Genomic DNA, 23,421 nt, shown 5'->3' with positions numbered 1-23,421 from the left:
ACTGGCTTCTTAAAATGAGTAACCTGTATTCCTTCTATTTCTGTTTTTGGGAAGCCTTTGAAAAGTATTTTTCAAATGTTTATAGAGTGAACCAAAATGTCTGGCCCTGGACTTGTTTCTGGTCATGGATTTACTCTTTTAACTTGTTACAGGTCCTCTCAGGGTTTTTAGTTTCCTAAAGTCAGTTTTGGTAGTTTGCGTACTTTTAGGAATTGGACTGTTTCACCTATGTTGTCTAATTTGTAGTTCCTGCTTTTTTTTTTTTTTTTTAAGAGCACTGCTCTACTTTGGTTTATGGTGGTGGTGGGCATTGAAACTTAAACCTTTGATGTCTCTTTGCATAAACATTATGTTACCTTCCCAGCCTCCATACCTGCTTTTCTGTCTTGATACAATTCAGAATTATGCATAACAAAGGCAGTTTCCCCTATTGGTAGTTTTACCAGAAGGTAGAGATGAACTGGCTCCCAGCATTCCTACTTTTCCATTTTTATTGGAATCCTCCTGTCTTATTAACTAGCTATAACTCTTACTTAAAATCTGAGGTCATTATATTTTTTTAAAAAAGCATTATACACCAATATCTTCCAACCAGTGCAACTCATCAACTTAAACAAAATAAAGAAGAAATACACATGTTTGGCTCAATATCAGGTGAAGTTCAACACTCACTACAGTAAGGGCTCTGAGTAAATGAGAAAAGAACTTTAATTTGTTCAATATCATTTTCATAAATTCAGCAGTTAAAATCATACTGAATGGTTAAGAAAATTCTGCCTGTTTTTCCTGTGACATTAGGAACATGCTATAGAAGCTCACTATTCTATTCTGCATTGTAATGGAAGTCCTAGTCAGTTTAGCGAGATATAAAAGAGAAACAGTAGTAGAAAGATGAAAAGGTACTTGTTGTGGCCCCAGACCAAATCAAATCTATGGGGTTTATAGTCACCAATATTTATACCCCTTTCCCATATTAGGGAGCTACTCTCTTCCCTGATCCAGCTTTCTGTTCCTTTTCTAGCCATGACATCATCTCCCTAGACAATAACTTGGATCCACCTGCATATCAGATTTCAGGTTCAGGGGGAAAAAAGTAGTATAGACACAGGCCCTTTGGACTATAACTAAAATATGCTTACTAGCTATCTACAAAATGGAGGCCCCCCCCAACTCTTCATCTGCACTATTCCAGCCTTTAGGTTCATGATTGGTCAACAATCTGTTTGGCTTTGTATGTTAACTCTCTTTTCAGCCACCAGGTTCCAGATGCTAGCATGATGCTGACCAGACTTCCCTGGACAGACAACCCCACCAATGTGTCCTGGAGCTCTGCTTCCCCAGAGCCCCACCCTAGTAGGGAAAGAGAGAGGCAGGCTGGGAGTATGGATTGACCTGCCAATTCCCATGTTCAGCAGGGAAGCAATTACAGAAGCCAGAACTTCAAACTTTTGCATCCCACAATGACCTTGGGTCCATACTCCCAGAGAGATAAAGAATAGGAAAGCTCTCAGGGGAGGGGATGGGATATGGAGATCTAGTGTTGGGAATTGTGTGGAGCTGTACCCCTTTCATCTTTGTCAATGCTTCCATTTTATAAATAAAAAATGATAATAAAAAATAAAATGGAGAAGACATGAATAGATGTATACCAATCTGTCTTCCAATGGAAAGCAAAAAAGCAAAAAAAAAAAAAAAGTACTTGCGGACTCAGTTGTTTCCCCTCCACATTCATGTATTAACTCTCAGAGTAACTCAGAATGTGACTTCATGTGGGGATGGGCATCTTTCAAGAAGTAATTAGAGGGAGTTCAGGTGGTGGTGCACCTGATTGAGTGCACACATTATCATGCACAAGGACCCATGTTCAAGCCCCTGGTCCCCATCTATAGGAGGGAAGTTTCATGTGCAGTGAAGCAGGGCTGCAGGTGTCTCTTTGTTTCTCTCACTCTCTATGTCCCTCTTCTCTCTCGATTTCTCTCTGTCTCTATCAAATAAATAAGTAAATAAATAAAATATTTTTTAAAAATAAGTAATTAGAGTGGTCAGTGAAATAGTTCACTTAGCTGGAGTGCTGCGCTGCCATGTGTGTTGCCCAAGTTCAAGCCCAGCCCCTATCACATTAAAGGAACCTTTGGTGCTGTGGTCTCTTTCACCTTCTTTCTGCCTCTGTCTCTCTCTAAGCAAAGCAAAACAAACAGAAAACACGCATGAACTCTCTTTTCATGAGAGAAAGACCAAAGCATTGCTCAGCTCTGGTGCATATGGGACAGCTCTGGAATAGGTAGGGACTGAACTTGGAGCATAAGTTCTGTGCTCGATCACCGTGGAAAGGCATCAACTTTTTATTTTGTCACAACCAGTATAAATTTTTCAGGTAGCAAGACAGAGAGATTGAAGGAGAAAAGGAAAGATAGCATAACAAAGTTCATCCTCAGTGGGGTGGAGACTGGGCTTGAGGTTGGTTGCATGTATGACATAGCAGAGGAGTATTGTGCTAGTCCAGCCATCAGCTCTTAACGAGTCTCATCTTAGACTTCTGAGAATTTTAAGATATAGCTTGGGTACCTCTTCTAATAACTAAACATATAGTAATAGTAATAATAATGATAAGAATAAAGTAGCTAGTAAATAAATAAGAGGTCCTGAAGCAAGATAGATACGGATTCTGTACTTTGGATACCCCAACTTGACTACTTATTATTTTATCTCTTTCTTCTTTCTTTTCTTCCTTTCTTTCTTTCTTTCCTTTTTCTTTTTTACTTTTGGATCATCTCTTTAATCACTTCACCTATATAAATCTGTTTAGTGTTACAATGTACACTCATATCATTATAAGAAGTAGCACATTAGGGGTCCAGGTGGTGGTGCACCTGGCTGAGCGCACATGTTACAGAGCTCAAGGATCCGGGTTCAAGCCCCCAGTCCCCACCTGCAGGGGGAAAGCTTCACAAGTGGTGAAGCAGGGATGCAGGTGTCTTTCTGCCTCTCTATTTCTCCCTTCCTCTCAATTTCTATCTCTATCCAATTAATAAATAATGATAATAGAAAAATATTAAAAAAAAAAAAAAGAAGAAGAAGAACTAGCACATTTAAAGGAACAGGGCTGTCAAACTAAGTCACATGGCAAGGTACTTGCTTTGCCAGGTATATAACCCACCTTCCAGTCCGGCCCCTCTAACATTGGGAGAAGATTCAGTGCTAAAGTACCCTTCCATTTCTCCTTTTGTCTTTTGATCTGAAAAAGTTGGCCTAAAGTGGGAAAGTCTCAGTGATGACACACAAAAGTAGAAAAGAAAGAACAACTACAAGCTTCAGAGATGACTTCTCACTTCACATGAGTCTATAATAGTCGTCTTCAGTAAACAAAAAGTTTACTGAGAGTCCCTTAGTAGGGTCTCAATCGGTGGTAGCTTTTATGTGGTATAAATCCACATTAAAATACCCAAAGAGAAAATGAAAGACCTGGCCAAGAGCATTGGACAAATCCACATTACTTTACAGATTTCTCAAACTCACAGAGTTTGAAGAGTGATCAGAGACCTATGAAAGAGGAGCAAACAGGAAATGGCTCCAAAGATACAAGAAGCTTTAAGATGCTTTTACAGCCAGAGGGCCTAACATTTCAGTTTTGGGACATGAGCGCTCAGTGGTCTTGAAGCATCTACTAGCTCTTCAGCATGACAAGAAAAAGAATGCCCTGGCTTTGAGGGTTCAGATAAAAGGGGACGAGTGATTGTTCAGAAAGGGAGTTTCTAGGGAAATGTGGAGTGACTGAAAATGCCACTGTACAGGAAAGAGTAGAAGAGAAATGAAGACTGGCTGTTATATTACTGGTGTTAGGATTTTGGCTTAAACGTTCTTGACTTTAGTTTGGGTTTTCCTAAGTCACATCTCTTTGTTCCACATAGCTGAATAAAAGAAACTAAAAGAGAACAGTCTCAGTGTTGATGATTGAAAAGCAATCCCAATTTTAAGCCTATGCCTGACAATACTGTACATACTTTGTAACCACCAGGTTGCTTCTTGAAATAAGATATGTGTGTATATATATTTATGTGTGTATATATATATATATATATGTATGTATGCTTTATATCAATAAAGTTGACAGAATGGTTTGGACAGGAGAGAAAAAGGAGTTAGACATTGCTAATAAAGATTAATGGTCCTGCAGTCAGTGTCCTAGTAGCACATAATGGTTAAAGGACAGCAAACGAAATAAAAACAATGGGAAAATATCAAAGTTTTACAGGCATGTTAAACAGGGGGAAAACAATTAAAGATACACCAAATCAGTATTACTTGGGCAGTACATCACTGACTGACCTGATGGTAAAAGGGTGCCCATCTCCCTTCCGTCCCCTTCCCACTTCCACCATACTTTGAAAAGACTGGCTCCCACCTGCTTGGGTGCCATAGTATATGCCAGTGCCTCACTGCCTGGCATTGTAGTCTGTGTGCCATGAGCAGAATGATTCTTAGGGACAACTTCAGTTTCCTTCATGATCAGGAAAAAACACAATTTTGCATATGATTCCATTTGTTTGTTTGTTTATTGTTGCCACCAGCTTGGGTTCAGTTGTCAGCATGATGGATCAACAGTTCCTGATGGACACCCCCCCTTTTTCCTCCCTTTCTATCTTGCTTGATAGGACAGGGAGAAACTGGGGGGAGGGATAGAAAGGGAGAGAGGCAGACACCTACAGACTTGCTTCACCACTTGTGAAGCATCCTTCTTGCAGGTGGGGAGGGGAGCTTGAACCCAGGTCCTTATACATGGTAAGAATGTGCACTTAGCCAGTGTGCCACTGCCAGGCCTCCTGCATTTCAGAATAAAAGAAGAGACAAATACAAGATAGCCCTTCTTAAGAGGAGAAAATATTAGTAATTCCTTTGAATGCCATAAAGAAAAACTCTTAAAAGGATGAGAAAGCTTATATATTTTCTATTGCAACTCTATAAGCTGTCCTCAAAAATAAATAAAATAAATAAATAAGTAAATGGAAAAAAATTGAGTGAAAACTGTTCCTGAAAACTTTGCAGAATTGTAACAGCTTTTTCTTGGTTAAATTGATCAGTATGGCAACATTATAGAATGACTATTAGGATTCATTGTACACAACAGAAAGTGCTGAAATGTCAGCAGACTATACAGCAAAAAGTAATGGGTTCTGAACTCCTGTTAGTCAAAAATGATTTTGTTTCAAATTAGAAATTGATTTTTTTTTTGGACACACACCCTTTCCAGGCTTCTGGCTTTTGTAGCTGGACCTGGGAGAGATTAACCTCAGCCACTGCAAAGGCTGGCCTGATGATACCTCCCTCAAAGTGCCTTTTCAATGGCAGCTTCCTAATGTGGTGGTGGTCTTAACCAATAACACAACTTATTTGTCCCTTTGCTATTGCACTGTATTTCCCCCCACGTTGCCATTTTATTTTTGTGCTGACACACAACACAAATTTGTTGACAAGTACACAGAAGACTGTGTTATGCTGTGCAGTCTAACCACCACACCAGTTTGGATAGGTTTGCTATGCTCCAAAGTACAATGGCTAAGAATATCTGGCAGTGTAAAAGTCTTCCCCTCTCTGCAGGATTGCTAAGAGAGAGGAATGTAGACTAAGGTCTCCAACACTCAGAGACAAATTTTCCTCAGTTTCACTCTTGTTTATGATAGTAAAGTCTGAAAGGACAAAAATTGTCCTAAGTTGTCCTAAAGCAATGGAGGTCTGCAGAACTTCTGCCTTATACCAAACAAAATGTATTTTCGCTTTTTGTTTCAAAGTGGTAGAGAGCCCTTTGGAAGGTGGGGCTAGTCATCGTCTCCTCAGAACCTAGCACAGAATGAATCAATTTGTTGATCACTCATAACCAGAAACCGTGATGAAGCTGGCAGCTGAGAAGGAAAGCCAAGGAGTGATGCCCCCGGAAGACTTCTTCACAAAGCACCTCACATATTTCAAATAAACAAACGTGAAAATGGCTAGAGAGATTATGAAAAGCTGGTTGCTTAACCTGTGGGTTGGCAAGGGGCTAGACAATCGAAAAACAAAGAAAGTAAGAAGGAAGTCAAGTTAAAAAGCTGTGAACAGGAACAATGTGTGGGAGGGACAGCAAAATAGCTCAAGAGGATAATGCACCTGCTTTGTTCTGTGTGTGATCCAGCTTACACCCAGGCCTCCACCATACTGGAAGAAGATTGTGATGTTTTGGGGTATATTTCCCTCTCTCCCTCTGTCTCTCTATATGAAAAGGACCTTGAGCAGTGAGACCCTAGTGTATATATTACCATGTATGAGGACCTAGGATCACACCCCTGGTCCCTTACCTGCAGGGGGGACGTTTCATGAGTGGTGAAGCAGGGTCCTCATACATGGTATGTCTTTCCTTCTTTCTTTCTCTCATCTCCTCTCTTTCACTCCTCTCTTTCTCTGTCTCTCATCTTCTATTAAAAAATTGGAAAAAAAAAAAAAAAAGGCTTCCAGGAAAGGGTGGTGGAATCATACAAGCAATGAATCCAAGTGATAACCCTAATGGCAATAAACAAATGAAGGGGGGGGGTGAAGGAGGGGAGAGGGGAACATAGACATATCTGGGAAAGAAGTAGGGCAAAAGGGGGCTCCAAACCCTTTTCCAGCTCTTTGTTTCTGACAAATTCTCTGTACATCTTCTATGCAATAAAGCTCAGACTTAGCCTCTTCTCCAATGTCTTCCCTAATGATTTCCAGAGACATTAGCCAAGAGTCACTCCAGAAACAACTAGGAAACACAATTAAATGTGGCTGCTTCACTCAACACTTCACTTTAATTTATAAAATTAATTTCTCTTAAACTATCTATGATATGGAAAAACAAGATGAATCACTTGGCATTTAAAAGACTGGTAGGCAACAGGCTTACAATTGCTGAGGTTCTGTTTTAGCCACAAGGTAGAGTTTCCAATGGCCTCTCCTCACATTTCCAGTTAATTGAGTTAATCCAGTTAATTAATCCAGTTCTTGTCTGAGTTTACTTTCCAGCAGAGATTTATCTTCAATTTGGTGTCCTTTCCTCACACTGACCATTATTTTGTGTCTGTGATCATACTTGTCACTGGAAAAGTCTGACTTTTTTTTTTTTTTGCTTCCAGGGTGTCACTGGGGCTCGGTGCCTGCACTATGAATCCACTGCTCCTGGAGGCTATTTTTCCCATTTTGTTGCCCTTGTTGTTGTTATTGCTGTTGTTGTTGGATAGGACAGAGAGAAATCGAGAGAGGAGGGGAAGACAGAGGGGGAGAGAAAGATAGACACCTGCAGACCTGCTTCACCATTTGTGAAGTGACTCCACTGCAGGTAGGGAGCCGGGGTATCATACCAGTATCCTTACACTGGTCCTTGCACTTAAACCGCTGCGCTACCGCCAGCCCCCACCATTTTTTTTTTTTTTTTGCGTCAAGTCCAGGGTTATTGCTGGGGTTCAGTGCCAGCAATACGAATCCACCGCTCCTGCGGACATTTTTCCATTTTATTGGATAAGATAGAGAAATTGAGAGAGGAGGTAGAGATAGAGAGGGAGAAAGAAAGATAGACACTTGTAGACTTGCTTCACCACTTGTGAAGAGACCCCCCTGCAGGTAGGGAGCCAGGGGTCCTTACATTTAGTTCTATGTGTGCTTAGCTAAGCGTGCCACCCCCCGGCCCCCAATAATTCTTACATTTTTCTGCTTACAAAGAGGGAGCAAGCTGCTTAGTTTCTCCTGTGAGTTCACTATGGGAGAAGCTGTGTGGTTGACTTATCTGTCCAGAAGTACCATCTGTGGTCTGGAGGAGCTCGAGTCAGTTTGTGACATTCAACACGAGTTCTGGATTATAGGTCCAACTGCCTGTTCCATTAGCTTGTCACTTTGCTAGCCTGCATGTTAAACTTACCTCTTTGGGTTGTATCTTTTTTTTGACATGTCCACTGGGCATTGTCTTCTACTTGTGACTGAAAACCAACTGTCTTCCTCTCCCTTTTATTTTCTCCGCTGTTAGTGGAGTCGTGATGCTTAATGATGGATGGTGGTGTTCCACGTATCCAGCTGTCACATTTTGATGTCAACAAGCTGAAAAGGACAAAGATGAATGAGCTAAAGAGAATAGGAAGGGATACCGACCACACACAGGTGTGTAGAGTCAATATGAGTGAGAATGAGATTCGTGGCAAAACCCAAAACGCTTTTTGGGAGGGGGTTCTCTAGAGATTGAACCCAAGGCTGCTGGGAAATTGTGCCAATGCAGTCACATCTGCCATGTTGTCCCCTCAGGCTACTGCTAGTTCCCTGGAGAGTTGGGACATTCTCGGAGTGCCTGTTCAGACATGTTGTGCCCTCAGGACATTGTCTATATCCCTGCGATATCTGGAGTGCTATGGTTACTCCTCCCCCTTCCCATTCTCGCGAAAGCTACCCCTATAAAAACCCTTTGTTTTCCGCACCTCGCTCTCTTGCCGGCGCTTCACTCCAGTGTTCAGACGCAGAAAAGGTTACTGCATGAGGCAGCCATTTTCTCTACCTCCATGTGGCCCAACCTGCTTCTCTAACACCCAACTCTGAGGTGCCAGCGCGAATAAAGATTTGTGTTTCCTCTTCGCTCCAGACCCTCTCTCTCTCTTCTCTGCGGCTCGCGCACTACAACATCTGGCTCTACAACACAAGGCCTCATACATGGGAGACAAACTTGAACACTGAGCCGCCCGCATCCCTGGCCCTTTCTGATTTATCACTGGAGTATACTAGAAGAAATTTACTGAAGGCCCATTGTATGTTCTGTCCCAAAAAGTTTGGAGAAGAAACACTATCGTCCAAAGGTTTCTATTTGGGGTTGGGAAGTAAGACACGGACCAATAAACTGCTAATAAAGTCAGAGTTTGACTAAAAACCAGAATATCTATAGAGACATGAAATATGCTAAGATAAGTTTTGCATAATAAAAGGTTTCCAAGTACTAAAAATGGGCATAAGGGCTTCAAATATCACCAGTTCGCTTCAAAAATGCATTTGTGTTTCTCATTTCAACTGTTATAGCATTTGTTATGTACCCAAAGTATATAAGGGGTAGTGCAACAGAGAATGTGAAAGAATTGGTCTCTGTTCTCACAGGATTTCATTATAATGTCAATGAGGCAGATACAGGGTTTTGCTGGAAATTTTTTTGCAAGGAATTTTGATGGAAAGAAACACACTACATTTGTTTATTCTTTTAATGAACTTTGTCCCCATCATTAGTATATTTCCTCTGAAAGCATTTTGCTGTTTAAAAATATTCTGAAACACACCAAAGGAAAGGAAACTGGTGGTGGGGATGGGCGGGGCGGGGGGGTGGTTTCAGGTGCTGGTGCACAATGGTGGAGGAGGACCTAGGCAAGGAGTGAAACCGTCTTGCAGGAAAGTGAGACATTTTCCACATGTAGCAAAAACTGTATTTACTGTGAACTATTAATCCCCTCAATAAAAAAGAAAGAAGAAACAATAACAAATGAAGAAAATGAAGAAAGAAAGAAAGAAAGAAAGAAAGAAAGGAAGGAAGAAAATGTTCTCTGTGTTACTACTTCACAGTGTCCTCTTTCTAATTCAGGTTCACTACAGACTTGTGACACTTTCATCTCATGTTTCCAACACCCACAATGTGAAAATAAAGTGAAGGAGAAAAAGTTTTGCTCATAAAATGATGAATTCTATAAATAAATAAATAAATAAATAAGACATTAAAACTCACCAGAAGTAGAGATAATGTCTATTCAAGATTAAGTTGAGAGAGGCCTGAGTGGTCAGGTACCTGGCAGAGCACATGCTTACTATGTGTGAGGAGCTCCGTCCCTAGTGTCGGGGGGAAGCTTTATGATCAGTGGAGCAGTTCCCTTTCCCTCTCTCTCTCCCTCTCCCCCTTTTCCCTCTTACCCCTCTCTCACTCTCTATCAAAAAAGAAAAATGGAAAAAAGTATGGTTATATGGTTAGAGGGTGGAGTCCATGTGTAGGCACAAAACTCTAGTGATAGTTCTCATGGCAAAAAAAAAAAAAAATTAAATTGATAGAGACAGGGGGTTGGGTGGTGGAGTACCTGGTTAAGTGCGTGTAGTACTAAGTGCAAGGACCCGGGTTCAAGCCCTGATTCCCCAACTGCAGTGCAGACACTTCACAAGTGGTGAAGCAGGTCTGTAGCTGTCTCTTTCTCTCCCCCTCTCTTCTCTTCTATTTATCTTCTTTCTTTCTTTCTTTCTTTCTTCCTTTTTATGGGATAGAATAGATAAATTGAGAAAGGGTATGGAGATAAAGAGGGTCTCTCCCCCTCTCTATCTTCCTACCCCTCTCAATTTCTCTATGTACTATAAAAGAAAATTTAAAAAAAAGAAAGAAAGAAAAAACAGCCCCAGAAGTGATGTATTTGTAGTGCTGGCCCCAAGCCCCAACAACAACCCTGGTGGCAAAAAAAAAAAAAAAAAAAAAGATAGAGACTGGAGAGATATCCCAACCCTTTAGAGACCCACTTGCATGCCTGAAGTCTCAGAGGTCACAGTTCAAAACCCTGGCAGTAGCAAAACAGTAGTGTTTTGGTTCCATCTCTCTCTCTCCCACCTTTTCTAAGTCTCTCTCTTTCCCATAAATAAACCTTACAGAAAAGAGTTCTTTGGGCTGGTGAGATAGTACAGTAATAGCATATCAAACTTTCAGTCTGAAACTTAAGTGTTTCCTGTTTCAACTTCTGGCACTATCATAAACAAAAGCTGAGCAGTAAAAGTAGTGCTTTGGCAGACAAAATTATCCCAGTAAAGAAGTGTTATAATAGAGTACACCTCATAAATATAAACTCAAACCCATCAGCAAAAATACTATATGTCTTTTTAACCTTTGTGAAAAAAAAAAAGTCCTATTCTTAAAAAAAAAGTCATTAAGGAGCAGCAGCAGATCTGTTTTTCTCCTCTCCTCTCTTCTCCCAGATCAACTAGGAATACCAAAGGAGACCACCTGGGACCAAAACAAGACAGGACTAGAACAACTATAGGAACCCACCAAATCACTGGTGAGTGCAAACACGGGTGGCTGGTGACAGAGAGGAGCCTAGGGAGAGACTAAGTGGCTGGTAACAGTCTGGCGGTTTATCAGTTGAGACACCACCTCCAGTCTGTTCCACCAACAAGGGGACAGCTGAAGGGAGGAGAGGACTCCCGGAGACTCACCAAGTGCAACTCTGAGTCTCCACTGCTACTGTCCTCAGAATCTGAAGCAGCAGCAGGGAGGGACACTGGGGGACAGAGATCTAACCAGGAAACTCAGGAGAAGACCTAGACCTCCCTGGCATAGCTGTGGGGCTGTGAAAGTCCCTTTGCATAACCACTGGACTATGTCTCCCACACCCTGCCTTATCTCTTGGTCTGGAGTCAGTGATTAAGCACCGTGGTCTCCTAGTCAAGATCTCAAGACGCCTGCCTCCATGGGTGGCCAACACTATATTGTTTCTTCTCCAAAACAGAAGATTCCGGGTGCATCTGGGTGACAAGTCTAGCAGATGGAGACTTGTCTCAAGTGGCCTCCCCCAGGGCTCTGTTCTGGCTCCTACACTATTTAATATTTACATCAATGACCTCCCAGAAACTTCTTCAAGGAAGTTCATCTACGCCGATGACATCTGCTGTGCAACTCAGGCATCCAAGTTCAACATCCTTGAGGAAACACTCACGAAAGGCATGTCTCTGATATCTGATTACTGTAAAAAATGGCGACTAATCCCTAGCACTGCAAAAACAGTATCATCTGTTTTCCATCTACACCATGCCTCGGCCTCGCATGAGCTGAATGTGCAGCTTGGCGATACGAGAATCCGGCATGAAGCCCAGCCAGTCTACCTTGGCGTTACTCTCGATCACACTCTGTCATTTCACAAACATCTCATAAAAACTGCAGCAAAGGTGGGCGCGAGGAATAACATCATTGCAAGACTGGCCAGCTCCTCAGGGGCATGAGCGCTTCCACACTACGATCATCATCTCTGGCATTATGCTATTCCACTGCAGAATACTGTGCCCCAGTATGGTTCCGTAGCCCCCGTGTCCACTTGGTCGATTCCAAATTATATTCCTCCATGAGGATAATTTCTGGAACCATCCGCTCCATCCCGGTTCCATGGCTGCCAGTTCTTAGCAACATCGCCCTGCCAGATATTCGTCGGGATGCGGCATCATCTAAGTTCATTTCCCATGTCTATGCTCGACCGGACCTGCCAATATACACGGATATCTTCGCCCACCCTGTCCAACGCTTGACGTCTCGTCACCCAATCTGGTCCCCTATGCCTACACTGAACTTCTCTGTTCCAGACTCTTGGAGACAGAGTTGGCAGTCAGCTGAGGTCAAGAACAAACACCTCATCACAGACCCCTGCAAGCGTCAACCCGGCTTTGACCTAGCACATTATGATTGGGCCCTCCTCAATCGCTATCTAACAGGCCATGGCCGGTGCGCCGCTATGTTCCATCACTGGGGAGCCAGAGATGACCCGAACTGCCCCTGCGGCTCCAGACAGACTATGACCCACATAGTCAACGACTGCCACCTCTCCAGATTCAAAGGAGGTCTCGAAACTTTACATCAGGCTCAACCTGACGCTGTTGACTGGCTACGGAAGAAGGGCAAACGCTAGAAGAAGAAGAAGAAGAAGCCTACTTATACTTTAGAAGCCCTCAGGCTCCCATAGCCTACAGAGAAGAAAAAAACAAACAAACAAAAAAACGAGGCTTTTAAATCACTAAGCCCCAAGTCAGGGGTTAAAATACTATTGAAACAACTGTTAACTACCACCACTGTGAACCCTTTAATTACCTTACTTAGACACAAGTCAATCCAGGAAATAGTGATCAGTAACTTGAAAAGTACTAAGAGAGGGAACTCATAATATATAAAATGGGTACACCAACAAGAAGAAATATTGGAGAAATGAACCAGGACAACAGTCCAGCTAAAAGCCCCCCATAGGGTGAAGCACAAAATAACGAGTTCAACATCCAAACATTAGCTAAGGAAATAATCACAGGAGTGAGTAAAGAGTTTGAACGATTTGTAATCAGAAATACAGGAACAACAAATGAGACTCTGGAAAAAAACACTAACTATCTCAAGGTTATTAGAGAGCTGAAAGCTGAAATAGCTGAGCTAAGAACACAAATAGCTGAACAAGCTAAAACAGTATCAGAACAGGGTAACAAAATAGATGAACTCCAGAAAACAGTAAAGGGCAGAGAGAACAGAATCAATGAGGCTGAAGACAGAATTAGCAATATCAAGGACGAATTAGAGACAACTGAAAAAGAAGAGATCTCAAAAAGAGATTAAGAGATGCTGAAAACAACAACAGAGACCTATGGGATGACTTCAAAAGAAAAAATATTCACATTATTGGCTTACCAGAGGAAGAAAGCGAGGGAGAGGAAGAAAGCATTCTTCAGGCCATAATAGCTGAAAACTTCTCTAGTCTAGACAACATCAAAGACATAAAGATTCAAGAAGCCCAGAGGGTCCCAAACAGAATTAACCCAGACTTAAAGACACCAAGACACATCATATTTAGAATGGAAAGGAATAAGGATAAAGAAAGGATCCTGAAGGCTGCAAGAGAAAAACAGAGTCACCTACAGAGGAAAACCCATAAGATTAGCAGCAGACTACTCCACACAAACTGAACAAAATTCTAGCCAACCGGATACAGCAGTATATTAACAAGATTGTTCATCATGACCAAGTGGAGTCTATCCCAGGCATGCAAGGTTGGTTTAATATACGTAAATCAATCAATGTGATCCACCACATCAACAAAAGCAAGCCCAAAAACCACATGGTCATATCAATAGATGCAGAGAAAGCCTTTGACAAAATACAACATCCCTTTATGATCAAAACACTACAAAAAATGGGAATAGATGGAAAATTCCTGAAGATAGTGGAGTCTATATATAGCAAACCTACAGCCAACATCATACTCAATGGTGAAAAACTGGAAGCATTTCCACTCAGATCAGGTACTAGACAGGGCTGCCCACTTTACTTTCACCATTACTATTCAACATAGTGTTGGAAGTTCTTACCATAGCAATCAGGCAGGAGCAAGGAATTAAAGGGATACAGACTGGAAGAGAAGAAGTCAAACTCTCCCTAATTGCAGATGACATGATAGTATACATGGAAAAACCTAAGGAATCCAGCAAGAAACTTTTGGAAATCATCAGGCAATACAGTAAGGTGTCAGGCTACAAAATTAACTTTCAAAAGTCAGTGGCATTCCTCTATGCAAACACTAAGCTAGAAGAAATAGAAATCCAGAAATCAATTCCTTTTACTATAGCAACTAAAAAAATAAAATATCTAGGAGTAAACCTAACCAAAGAAGTGAAAGACTTGTATACTGAAAATTATGAGTCACTACTCAAGGAAATTGAAAAAGACACAAAGAAGTGGAAAGATATTCCATGTTCATGGGTCAGTAGAATTAACATCATCAAAATGAATATACTACCCAGAGCCATATACAAATTTAATGCTATCCCCATCAAGATCCCAAGCACATTTTTTAGGACAATAGAACAAATGCTACAAATGTTTATCTGGAACCAGAAAAGACCTAGAATTGCCAAAACAATCTTGAGAAAAAAGAACAGAACTGGAGGCATCACAGTCCCAGATCTCAAATTGTATTATAGGGCCACTGTCATCAAAACTGCTTGGTACTGGAACATGAATAGACAGACTGACCAGTGGAATAGAACTGAGAGCCCAGAAGTGAGCCTATGTACATCTAATCTTTGACAAAGGGGCCCAGACTATTAAATGGGGAAAGCAGGGTCTCTTTAACAAATCATGTTGGAAAAAATGGGTTGAAACATGCAGAAGAATGAAACTGAACCACTGTATTTCACCAAATACAAAAATAAATTCCAAGTGGATAAAGGACTTGGATGTTGACCACAAACTATCAGATACTTAGAAGAAAATATTGGCAGAACTTTTTTCCGCATAAATTTTAAAGACATCTTCAATGAAACGAATCCAATTACAAAGAAGACTCAGGCAAGTATAAACCTATGGGACTACATCAAATTAAAAAGCTTCTTCACAGCGAAAGAAACCACTATCTGAACCAAGAGACACCTCACAGAATGGGAGAAGATCTTTACATGCCGTACATCAGACAAGAGTTTAATAACCAACATATATAAAGAGCTTGCCAAACTCAACAACAAGACAACAAATAACCCCATTCAAAAATAGGGGGAAGACATGGACAGACTATTCACCACAGAAGAGACCCAAAAGGCCGAGAAACACATGAAAAAATGCTCCAAGTCTCTGACTGTCAGAGAAATGCAGATAAAGACAACAATGAGATACCACTTCACTCCTGTGAGAATGTCATACATCAGAAAAGGTAACAACAGCAAATGCTGGAGAGGGTGTGGGGTCAAAGGAACCCTCCTACACTGCTGGTGGGAATGTCAATTGGTCCAACCTCTGTGGAGAACAGTTTGGAGAACTCTCAGAAGGCTAGAAATGGACCTACCCTATGATCCTGCAATTCCTCTCCTGGGGATATATCCTAAGGAACCCAACATATCCATCCAGAAAGATCTGTGTACACACATGTTCTCACAGCACAATTTGTAGTAGCTAAAACCTGGAAGCAACCCAGGTGTCCAACAACAGATGAGTGGCTGAGCAAGTTGTGGTATATATACACAATGGAATACTACTCAGCTGTAAAAAATGGTGACTTCACCGTTTTCAGCTGATCTTGGATGGACCTTGAAAAATTCATGTTAAGTGAAATAAGTCAGAAACAGAAGGATGAATATGGGATGATCTCACTCTCAGGCCGAGGTTGAAAAAGAAGATCAGAAAAGAAAACACAAGTAGAACCTGAAATGGAATTGGCATATCGCACCAAAGTAAAAGAATACAGGTCCAAGAAGGATTCAGAGGACCTAGTGGGGGTTGTATTGTTATATGGGAAACTGGGGAATGTTATGCATGTACAAACTATTGTACTTACTGTTGAGTGTAAAACATTAATTCCTCAATTAAAAAAAAAAGTCATTAAGGCAGTCTGTCTTATAGACACTCATTATGGGGAGGTAAAAGGTTGTTCCTGTCAGTAACTGTATTACAAACCATTAACCCTTCAAAAAGTGTGTGTAGGGGAACAAGTCACACACTGGAAGAAAATATTCATTTTATATATATGTATATATATATACATATATATATACATATATATATATATATGATGAAGGTTTTACAATAAAAACATTTCTTTTGGGAGTCGGACGATAGCGTAGTGGGTTAAGCGCATGTGGCACGAAACGCAATGACTGACTCAAGGATCCTGGTTCAAGCCCCTGGCTCCCCATCTGCAGGGGAGTCGCTTCACAGGCGGTGAAGCAGGTCTGCAGGTCTTTCTCTTCCACTCTCTGTTTTCCCCATCTCTCTCCCTTTCTCTTTGTCTTATCCAACAATGCCGACATCAATAACAACAATAACTACAATAAAACAACAAGGGCAATAAAAAGGGAATAAATAAATAAAAACCAAAAAATTTCTATTTTTACTAAAAATATTTCTATGTTTAAAAATTGCTTATTCATGTAAAATTGGTTAAAATGATCTCACATTCTAGTCCTTTTTCCAACTCTGACACCATCTCCCCAGACAATACCTTTAGCCCACCTGCTGGAATTGTACTCCTCTTATCCTACAATCTTGTTAATCATTATTAAATCAATTAAAAAAAGATTTCTAGTGAAGGGTAGATAGCATGATGGTTATGCAAAGAGACTCTTGTGCTTGAGGCTCCAAAGTCCCAGGTTCAATACCCCACACCACTATAAACCAGAGCTGAGCAGAGCTCTCGTTAAAAAAAAAAAAGAAAAAAAAAGATCTCACTCATGGGTAAAACTTGGCCGTAAGAAGAAAGGGAAAATGCAAAGTATACCGTGTCTTGGGTGGGTGGTATACTGCACCAAAGCAAAGGACTCTGGGGAGGAAAGGGAAGGGTAGGAACTGGGGGGTGAGGGGTGGGGGGAGTTTTGGGGCCCTGGTGCATGATGATAGAAAAGAACTTAAATTAGGCTTGAGAATGTTTTGCTGGCACCTGTCATGGGGAAATGAGAAAATGTACCTATGTGTCCACAACTATCCTGTAATCCATTAATCTCCTCACAAAGTAAAAAGAAATAATAAAAAAAGATTTGTGAATAGATATTTTTCAAACTAAGATATATAAAGTCAATTAAAAAAAAACATGAAGATGTGCTCACTGGCAGTAATGAAGGAGGCCTGAAACAGACCTCCGCCAGGTTCTCAGGACTGTTCTTCTCAAGAGGATGAGTGCTGAGGATATGACTATTAGTTATTTTAGTGAATTGAAATTTATTTTTAAATTAAGAAAACGAAGGACCAGCATACTGAGGAGACATGTCTGCCCTTGCTTTAGTCCAAACTTTCTCTCTCTCTCTCTGTTTCCTAATTCAAGAAGCAATCACTAACCCTTTTATTATTACTTTAGGAAGGCATCACTCAAGTATAATCTTATCTGTAAACACACACACACACCCCCTTACTAAAGGGCTGTTATAGCTCTGTTATACTTGGGGTTTTGGAGCCTCAGTCAGGAAAATCTTGCACAGCCATTACTGCTGTCTCCCTGCTCAAAGATAATAGGTACTACCCCATTTATTTTGTTTGTTTTCACTTCTTTCAGAGAATTTTAACTCTCCTCTCAAGCAGAGTCTATCCCACCTAGTTAGGTGAAATCTCCACCCCCCCAAACTAGGGATATATACCTCACCTCCCATATGCAGAATTCAGCAACATAGAGTCATTGTAGCACCCCATCTGCATGCTATTAAATTCATTTCTTTACTATGCAGCCATTAAGAACAACGAACCCACCTTCTCTGACCCAGCTTGGATGGAGCTAGAAGTAATTATGTTAAGTGAGCTAAGTCAGAAAGACAAAGATAAGTATGGGATGTTCCCACTCATAAACAGAAGTTGAGAGAGAATAACAGAAAGGGAAACTCAAAGCAGGCTTTGACTGAATTTGGAGTAGGGTACCAAAGTTAAAATCCTGGGTTGAGGGTGAGGGTGGATGTTCAGCTTCACGAGGCACAAGGGGGAGAGGGGGTGGGATGGGACACGGTCTTTTGATGGTGGGAATGGTATTTATGTATACTCCTATCAATTTGTAGTCATATAAATCACTAATTAATATAAGAGGGGAAAAATTGATTGAATGTCTCAAACTTTTAAAATCACAGATTGAGTCTTTCTAATACATAGGCTGAGTCTTTGATATGTTGACTCTCTTAAAAGCTTAGAGCAGGGAGAACAGAAGCAACCGGTGGCACAGATATATACAAATAATGTCAAAGGACATAAATTATGGTGATGTTGTGTATGATACAGCAAATCCTAACAAAGGGATATTTCAAAGTTAACCCAATTGCCAAATAATGTAATTATAACAATAACTATCTATTGTCTTCTTAAACCCTAAGATAGCAGGAACCTCCTGCTTCCTCTATAGAGCCTATATTTCCCCCAGTCCTGGAACCTCTAGGGCGAGGCTCACTTTCCTGCATGCTTCTCTCAATTCATACCAAATGAAATTGCATCTGCCAATCCCAACCTAATCAATGCAATGAGTACCATCTCAGCATGCTTCACTTCAGACTGTGTCCAGAGACGTGAAGCATGGAATGTCAACTCTTCACCCTCATTACTTGGGTGAGACCTTTCCTTTCATAGTATTCTCAAATTCCATTCCAAGAGGTTCACTTCCTAACAAAATCTCAAAACCTGAATATGGACCAGGTCCCATAAGATAGAGCATATGTTGACATGTATCCATAAATTAGGGCAAAATATACACCCGAAAGCAAAAATACACAATATTCTGTAGTGAGTCAGTATAAAGTTCCTAATGAAATAGTGTCTACTTAGACTTAGATATCCTTCTCACCTACTTCCCATTATAGTTCTCTCACTCACTCCAAAGCTAACTTCATCAAAGCAAGGACTGCAAAAGCTGAATAAGGGCAAGAGACTGGCATACTTTAACGATAATTCTTTAGTCACTATCAGGCCACCCCATCAGCTGGGGCCCTATTCAGGGAGTCCTAAGATTCCCAAACAGAAATGATGGGCCTAGACCTCAAATAAATCCCTCTCTCCATTGTTACCGGACATCTCTATCAGGAACAACAAAATAGACCCCTTTATGGCCCCCCTCAAGTTGGATCAACAATGGTAGAGAATGTTCCATCCTCCAAAAAAAAAAGGGAGGCTAGACAACATATTCCATGCTATACCTGAGAAAGATGGGTCCTGACATTGGGGCAGCTTGGAACATTCCTACTTAATCACCACAGAATGTGAGGTCAGATCTACAGGGATACAGAGGTCACATTAGCTCCTAAGCTGAATATGGGCCCCAGATCACATCAAATTGATGGGGCTTACAGTCAATATTTATACACTTTTCCCATATATGGGAGCTACTTTCTTCCCTGATCTAGCTTTCTGGTCCTTTTGCCAACCATGACATCATCTCCCCAGATAATAACTTGGATCCACCTGCATATCAGATTTCAGGCTCAGGCAAAAACAAACAAACAAAAAACAACAACAACAACAACAACAACACTAGTATATCCACAAGGCCTTGGGAATATAATTAAAATATGCCTACTAGCTATCTATGCAATGGAGGGCCTTCCATCTCTTCATCTGCACTATTCCAGCCCTTAGTTCCATGATTGGTCAACAATTTGTTTGGCTTTGTATGTTACTCTCTCTTCAACCACCAGGTTCCAGATGCTAGCATGATGCAGACCAGACTTCCCTGGACAGACAACCCCACCAATATGTCCTGGAGCTCCGCTTCCCCAAAGCTCCACCCTACTAGGGAAAGAGAGAGACAGGCTGGGAGTATGGGTTGACCTGTCAACGCCCATGTTCAGCAGGGAAGCAATTACAGAAACCAGACCTTAACCTTCTGCATCCCACCTTGGGTCCATACTCCCAGAGGAAAACTCTCAGGGGAGGAGATTGGATACAGAATTCTGGTGGTGGGAATTGTGTGAAGTTGTACCCCTCTTATCCTATGGTTTAGTCAATGTTACCTTTTTATAAATAAAATTAAATAAAAAAATTCATTTCTCCTTTCTTAAGCTGTCTTGACTAATCCTTCAGTCTGAGAGGACACCAGAGAACTCTGTGTTAAGACTGTACCAAAAGGGGGTCGGGTGGTAGCACAGTGGGTTAAGCACACATGGTGCAAAACGCAAGGACTGGAGTAAGGATCCTGGTTCTAGCCCCTGGCTCCCCACCTGCAGGGGATTCGCTTCACAGGTGGTGAAGCAGGTCTGCAAGTGTCTATCTTTCTCTCCCTCTCTCTGACCTCCCCTCCTCTCTCCATTTCTCTCTGTCCTATCCAACAACAATGACATCAATAACAACAACAATAAAAAAGGGCAACAAAAGGCACTGAGCCCTAGCAATAACCTTGGTAGAAAGAAAGAAGGAAGGAAGGAAGGAAGGAAGGAAGGAAGGAAGGAAGGAAGGAAGGAAGGATTGATTGTAGGTCTGTGCCTAAGACCATGTGGAGGTGCTTTCTCAGAATCCAGGGAACTCCCCTTGTGGATTGGAGGTCACGACTTGTTAATAACTTTCTCTTACTGATCTCATACTTGTATGGTTGACCTAGCCTTGAAGAACTTAAAGGAATATAGGATGATTTTCCACCACCATACTCAAAAGAAAGAAAACATGTCTACTAAGAGGCATACACAGGGAGTCAGGCAGCAGGACCGGCATAAGGATCCTGATTCGAGCCCCTGGTTCCCCACCTGCAGGGGAGTCGTTTCACAGGTGGTGAAGCAGGTCTGCAGGTGTCTTTCTCTCCCCCTCTGTGTCTTTCCCCTCCTTTCTCCATTCCTCTCTGTCCTATCTAACAAGGACATCAATAACAACAACAATAACTACAACAACAATAAAAAAAACAACAGCAAGGGCAACAAAAGGGAAAATAAATAATAAAAAAAGAGGCATAAACAAATGCTTCTTGTGTCTGGGTTTTTAAATTTTTTTTTTTTAATTTCTTCCTCAGTTTCGAAATAGTCTAAATGTCAATCAGCAAATTAATTGATAAACATGTCATGGTGGACGTAGACAAGGAATGTACTCATGAATATACAATGAGTATACTCAGGAATAAAAATTAATGGACTAATGAAACACGCAGCACTGTGCATAAATCTACAGAACATGCAGAGTAAAAGATGCCAGATACATCTATATACTGTATAATTTCACTTATGTCAATATTTGTAATCAGCCAAACTATCTTCAACAATACAGACCAGGCTAGTGGTTGCCTGAGCCAAGGGTTTGGGGGTGGGATTTACTAAGGTGTGTGATGTATGGCACTTTCTCCATTAATTGAGGCATTAGTTAGGTAGTTTTTTGGTTCCAATGTGAAATTTATGTGCATTTTACTAAATGTAAATCTTATTTCAGTAAAGTTGATTCAAAAATAAAGTTGAGGTCGAGGTGGTGGTGTACCCAGTTGAGTGTACTCTGTCATGCTCAAGGATCTGATTTCAAGCCCTGGTGTCCACTTGCAGCAAGGAAGCTTCATGGGTGGTAAAGCAATGCTATAGTGTCTCTCTCTCCCTTTCTCTCTGATTCCTTTCAATTTCTCTCTGTTCTATCAAGTAAAAGAAAGGGAGGGGAAAAAATGGCCACAGGGAGCAGTGGATTTGTTGTGAAAGCACTGAGCCCCAGCAATAACTCTGGTGGAAATTAAAAAAAAAATCTTAAAAAATAATAAAATCTAAGAAATCAGAAAAAATGTTACCAAAAAATTCTAGATATATAAAACATCAAAAAATTATTTTATTCCTTAACTTATTATTATTATTATTATTATTATTATTATTATTTTTTAGTCAAAGTACTGCTCTACTCTGTTCCTGTTATCAGGGATTGAACCCGGGACTTCCTGCATGTGCCAGTTCTGTGTACTCACACTGTCCTCTCTCTGCTCAGCCTATGGTCTTATTTTACCTTTGCAAAAGCAATAATTATATAAGTTATTTCCAGACCCAGAGAGAACTGAAGAAACACTCATAGATCATTTCGGTCCTTTACATGTCCATGCTGTGAGGTGATCTGTGCCACCTGGTGCTGTCACTCGCTACAGTGTACAGAACACCGTCACCCACTTGTGATAGGAAATTACTAGCGACTGTGGCCTGGTTTACTTCTTTTTATTATTATTATTTATAAAATAGAAACATTGAGAAACCCATAGGATAAGAGGGGTACAACTTCACACAATCCCCACCACCAGAATTCCGTATCCCGTCCCCTCCCCTGATAGCTTTCCTATTCATTAATCCTCTGGGAGTATGGACCCAAGATCATTATGGAATGCAGAAGGTGGAAGGTCTGGATTCTGTAATTGCTTCCCTGCTGAACATGGGCATTGACAGGTCTATCCATACTCTCAGGCTGCCTCTCTCTTTCCCTAGTGGAGGCTCTGGGGAAGTGGAGCTCCAGGACACATTGGTGGGGTTGTCTTTCCAGGGAAGTCTGGCCTGTATCATGTTAGCATCTGGAACCTGGTGGCTGAAAAGAGAGTTAACATACAAAGCCAAACAAATTGTTGACCAATCATGAACCTAAAGGCTAGAATAGTGCAGATGAAGAGCTGGGGGATCCCCCATTTTGTAGATAGCTAGTATGCATATTTTAGTTATATTCCCAAGGGCCTGTGGATATACTAGTGTTTTGTTTTTTTTCCCTAAGCCTTAAATCTGATATGCAGGTGGATCCAAGTTATTGTTTGGGGAGATGATGTCATGGCTAGAAAAGGAACAGAAAGCTGAATCAGGGAAGAGAGTAGCTCCCAAATAAGGGAAAGGTATATAAATATTGTTGACTATAAACCCCATCGACTTGATATGGTCTGGGGCCCATATTCAGCTTAGGAGCCTCTGTATCCCTGTAGATCTGACCTCACATTCTGTGGTCATAAGTAGAAATGTTCCAAGCTGCCCCAGTATCAGGACCCATCTTTCTCAGGTGTGGCATAGAGTATGTTGTCCATCCTCCCTTAGGAGGATGGAACATTCTCTACCGTTGTTGATCCAACTTGAGAGAAAGGTCCTATGGGGGGCCCACAAAGGGGTCTATTTTGTTGTTCCTGATAGAGATGTCCGGTAACAATGGAGAGAGGGATTTATTTGAGGTCTAGGCCCATCATTTCTGTTTGGGAATCTCAGGACTCCCTGAATAGGGCCCCAGCTGACTGGGTGGCCTGATAGTGACTACAAAGTCATCTTTTTTTTTTTTTT

At 41.2% G+C, this 23,421-nt stretch overlaps 1 protein-coding gene across 4 annotated transcripts in view; it reads right to left on the bottom strand.

Moving 5' to 3' along the window:
* The window catches only part of KIAA1328 (KIAA1328 ortholog), a 295,446-nt gene that overhangs the window by 53,781 nt on the left and 218,244 nt on the right, over positions 1-23,421 (bottom strand). For all 4 annotated transcript variants that reach the window (XM_060173759.1, XM_060173756.1, XM_060173757.1 and 1 more), the window contains one exon: positions 7,910-8,085. In XM_060173759.1, coding sequence (XP_060029742.1) covers positions 7,910-8,085 — 176 coding nt within the window. The remainder of the gene's footprint in view (positions 1-7,909; positions 8,086-23,421) is intronic.

Source organism: Erinaceus europaeus, chromosome 15 (genome assembly GCF_950295315.1).
Source record: "Erinaceus europaeus chromosome 15, mEriEur2.1, whole genome shotgun sequence".
NCBI lineage: Eukaryota > Metazoa > Chordata > Mammalia > Eulipotyphla > Erinaceidae > Erinaceus > Erinaceus europaeus.
This window is presented reverse-complemented; position numbering and strand designations above follow the sequence as displayed.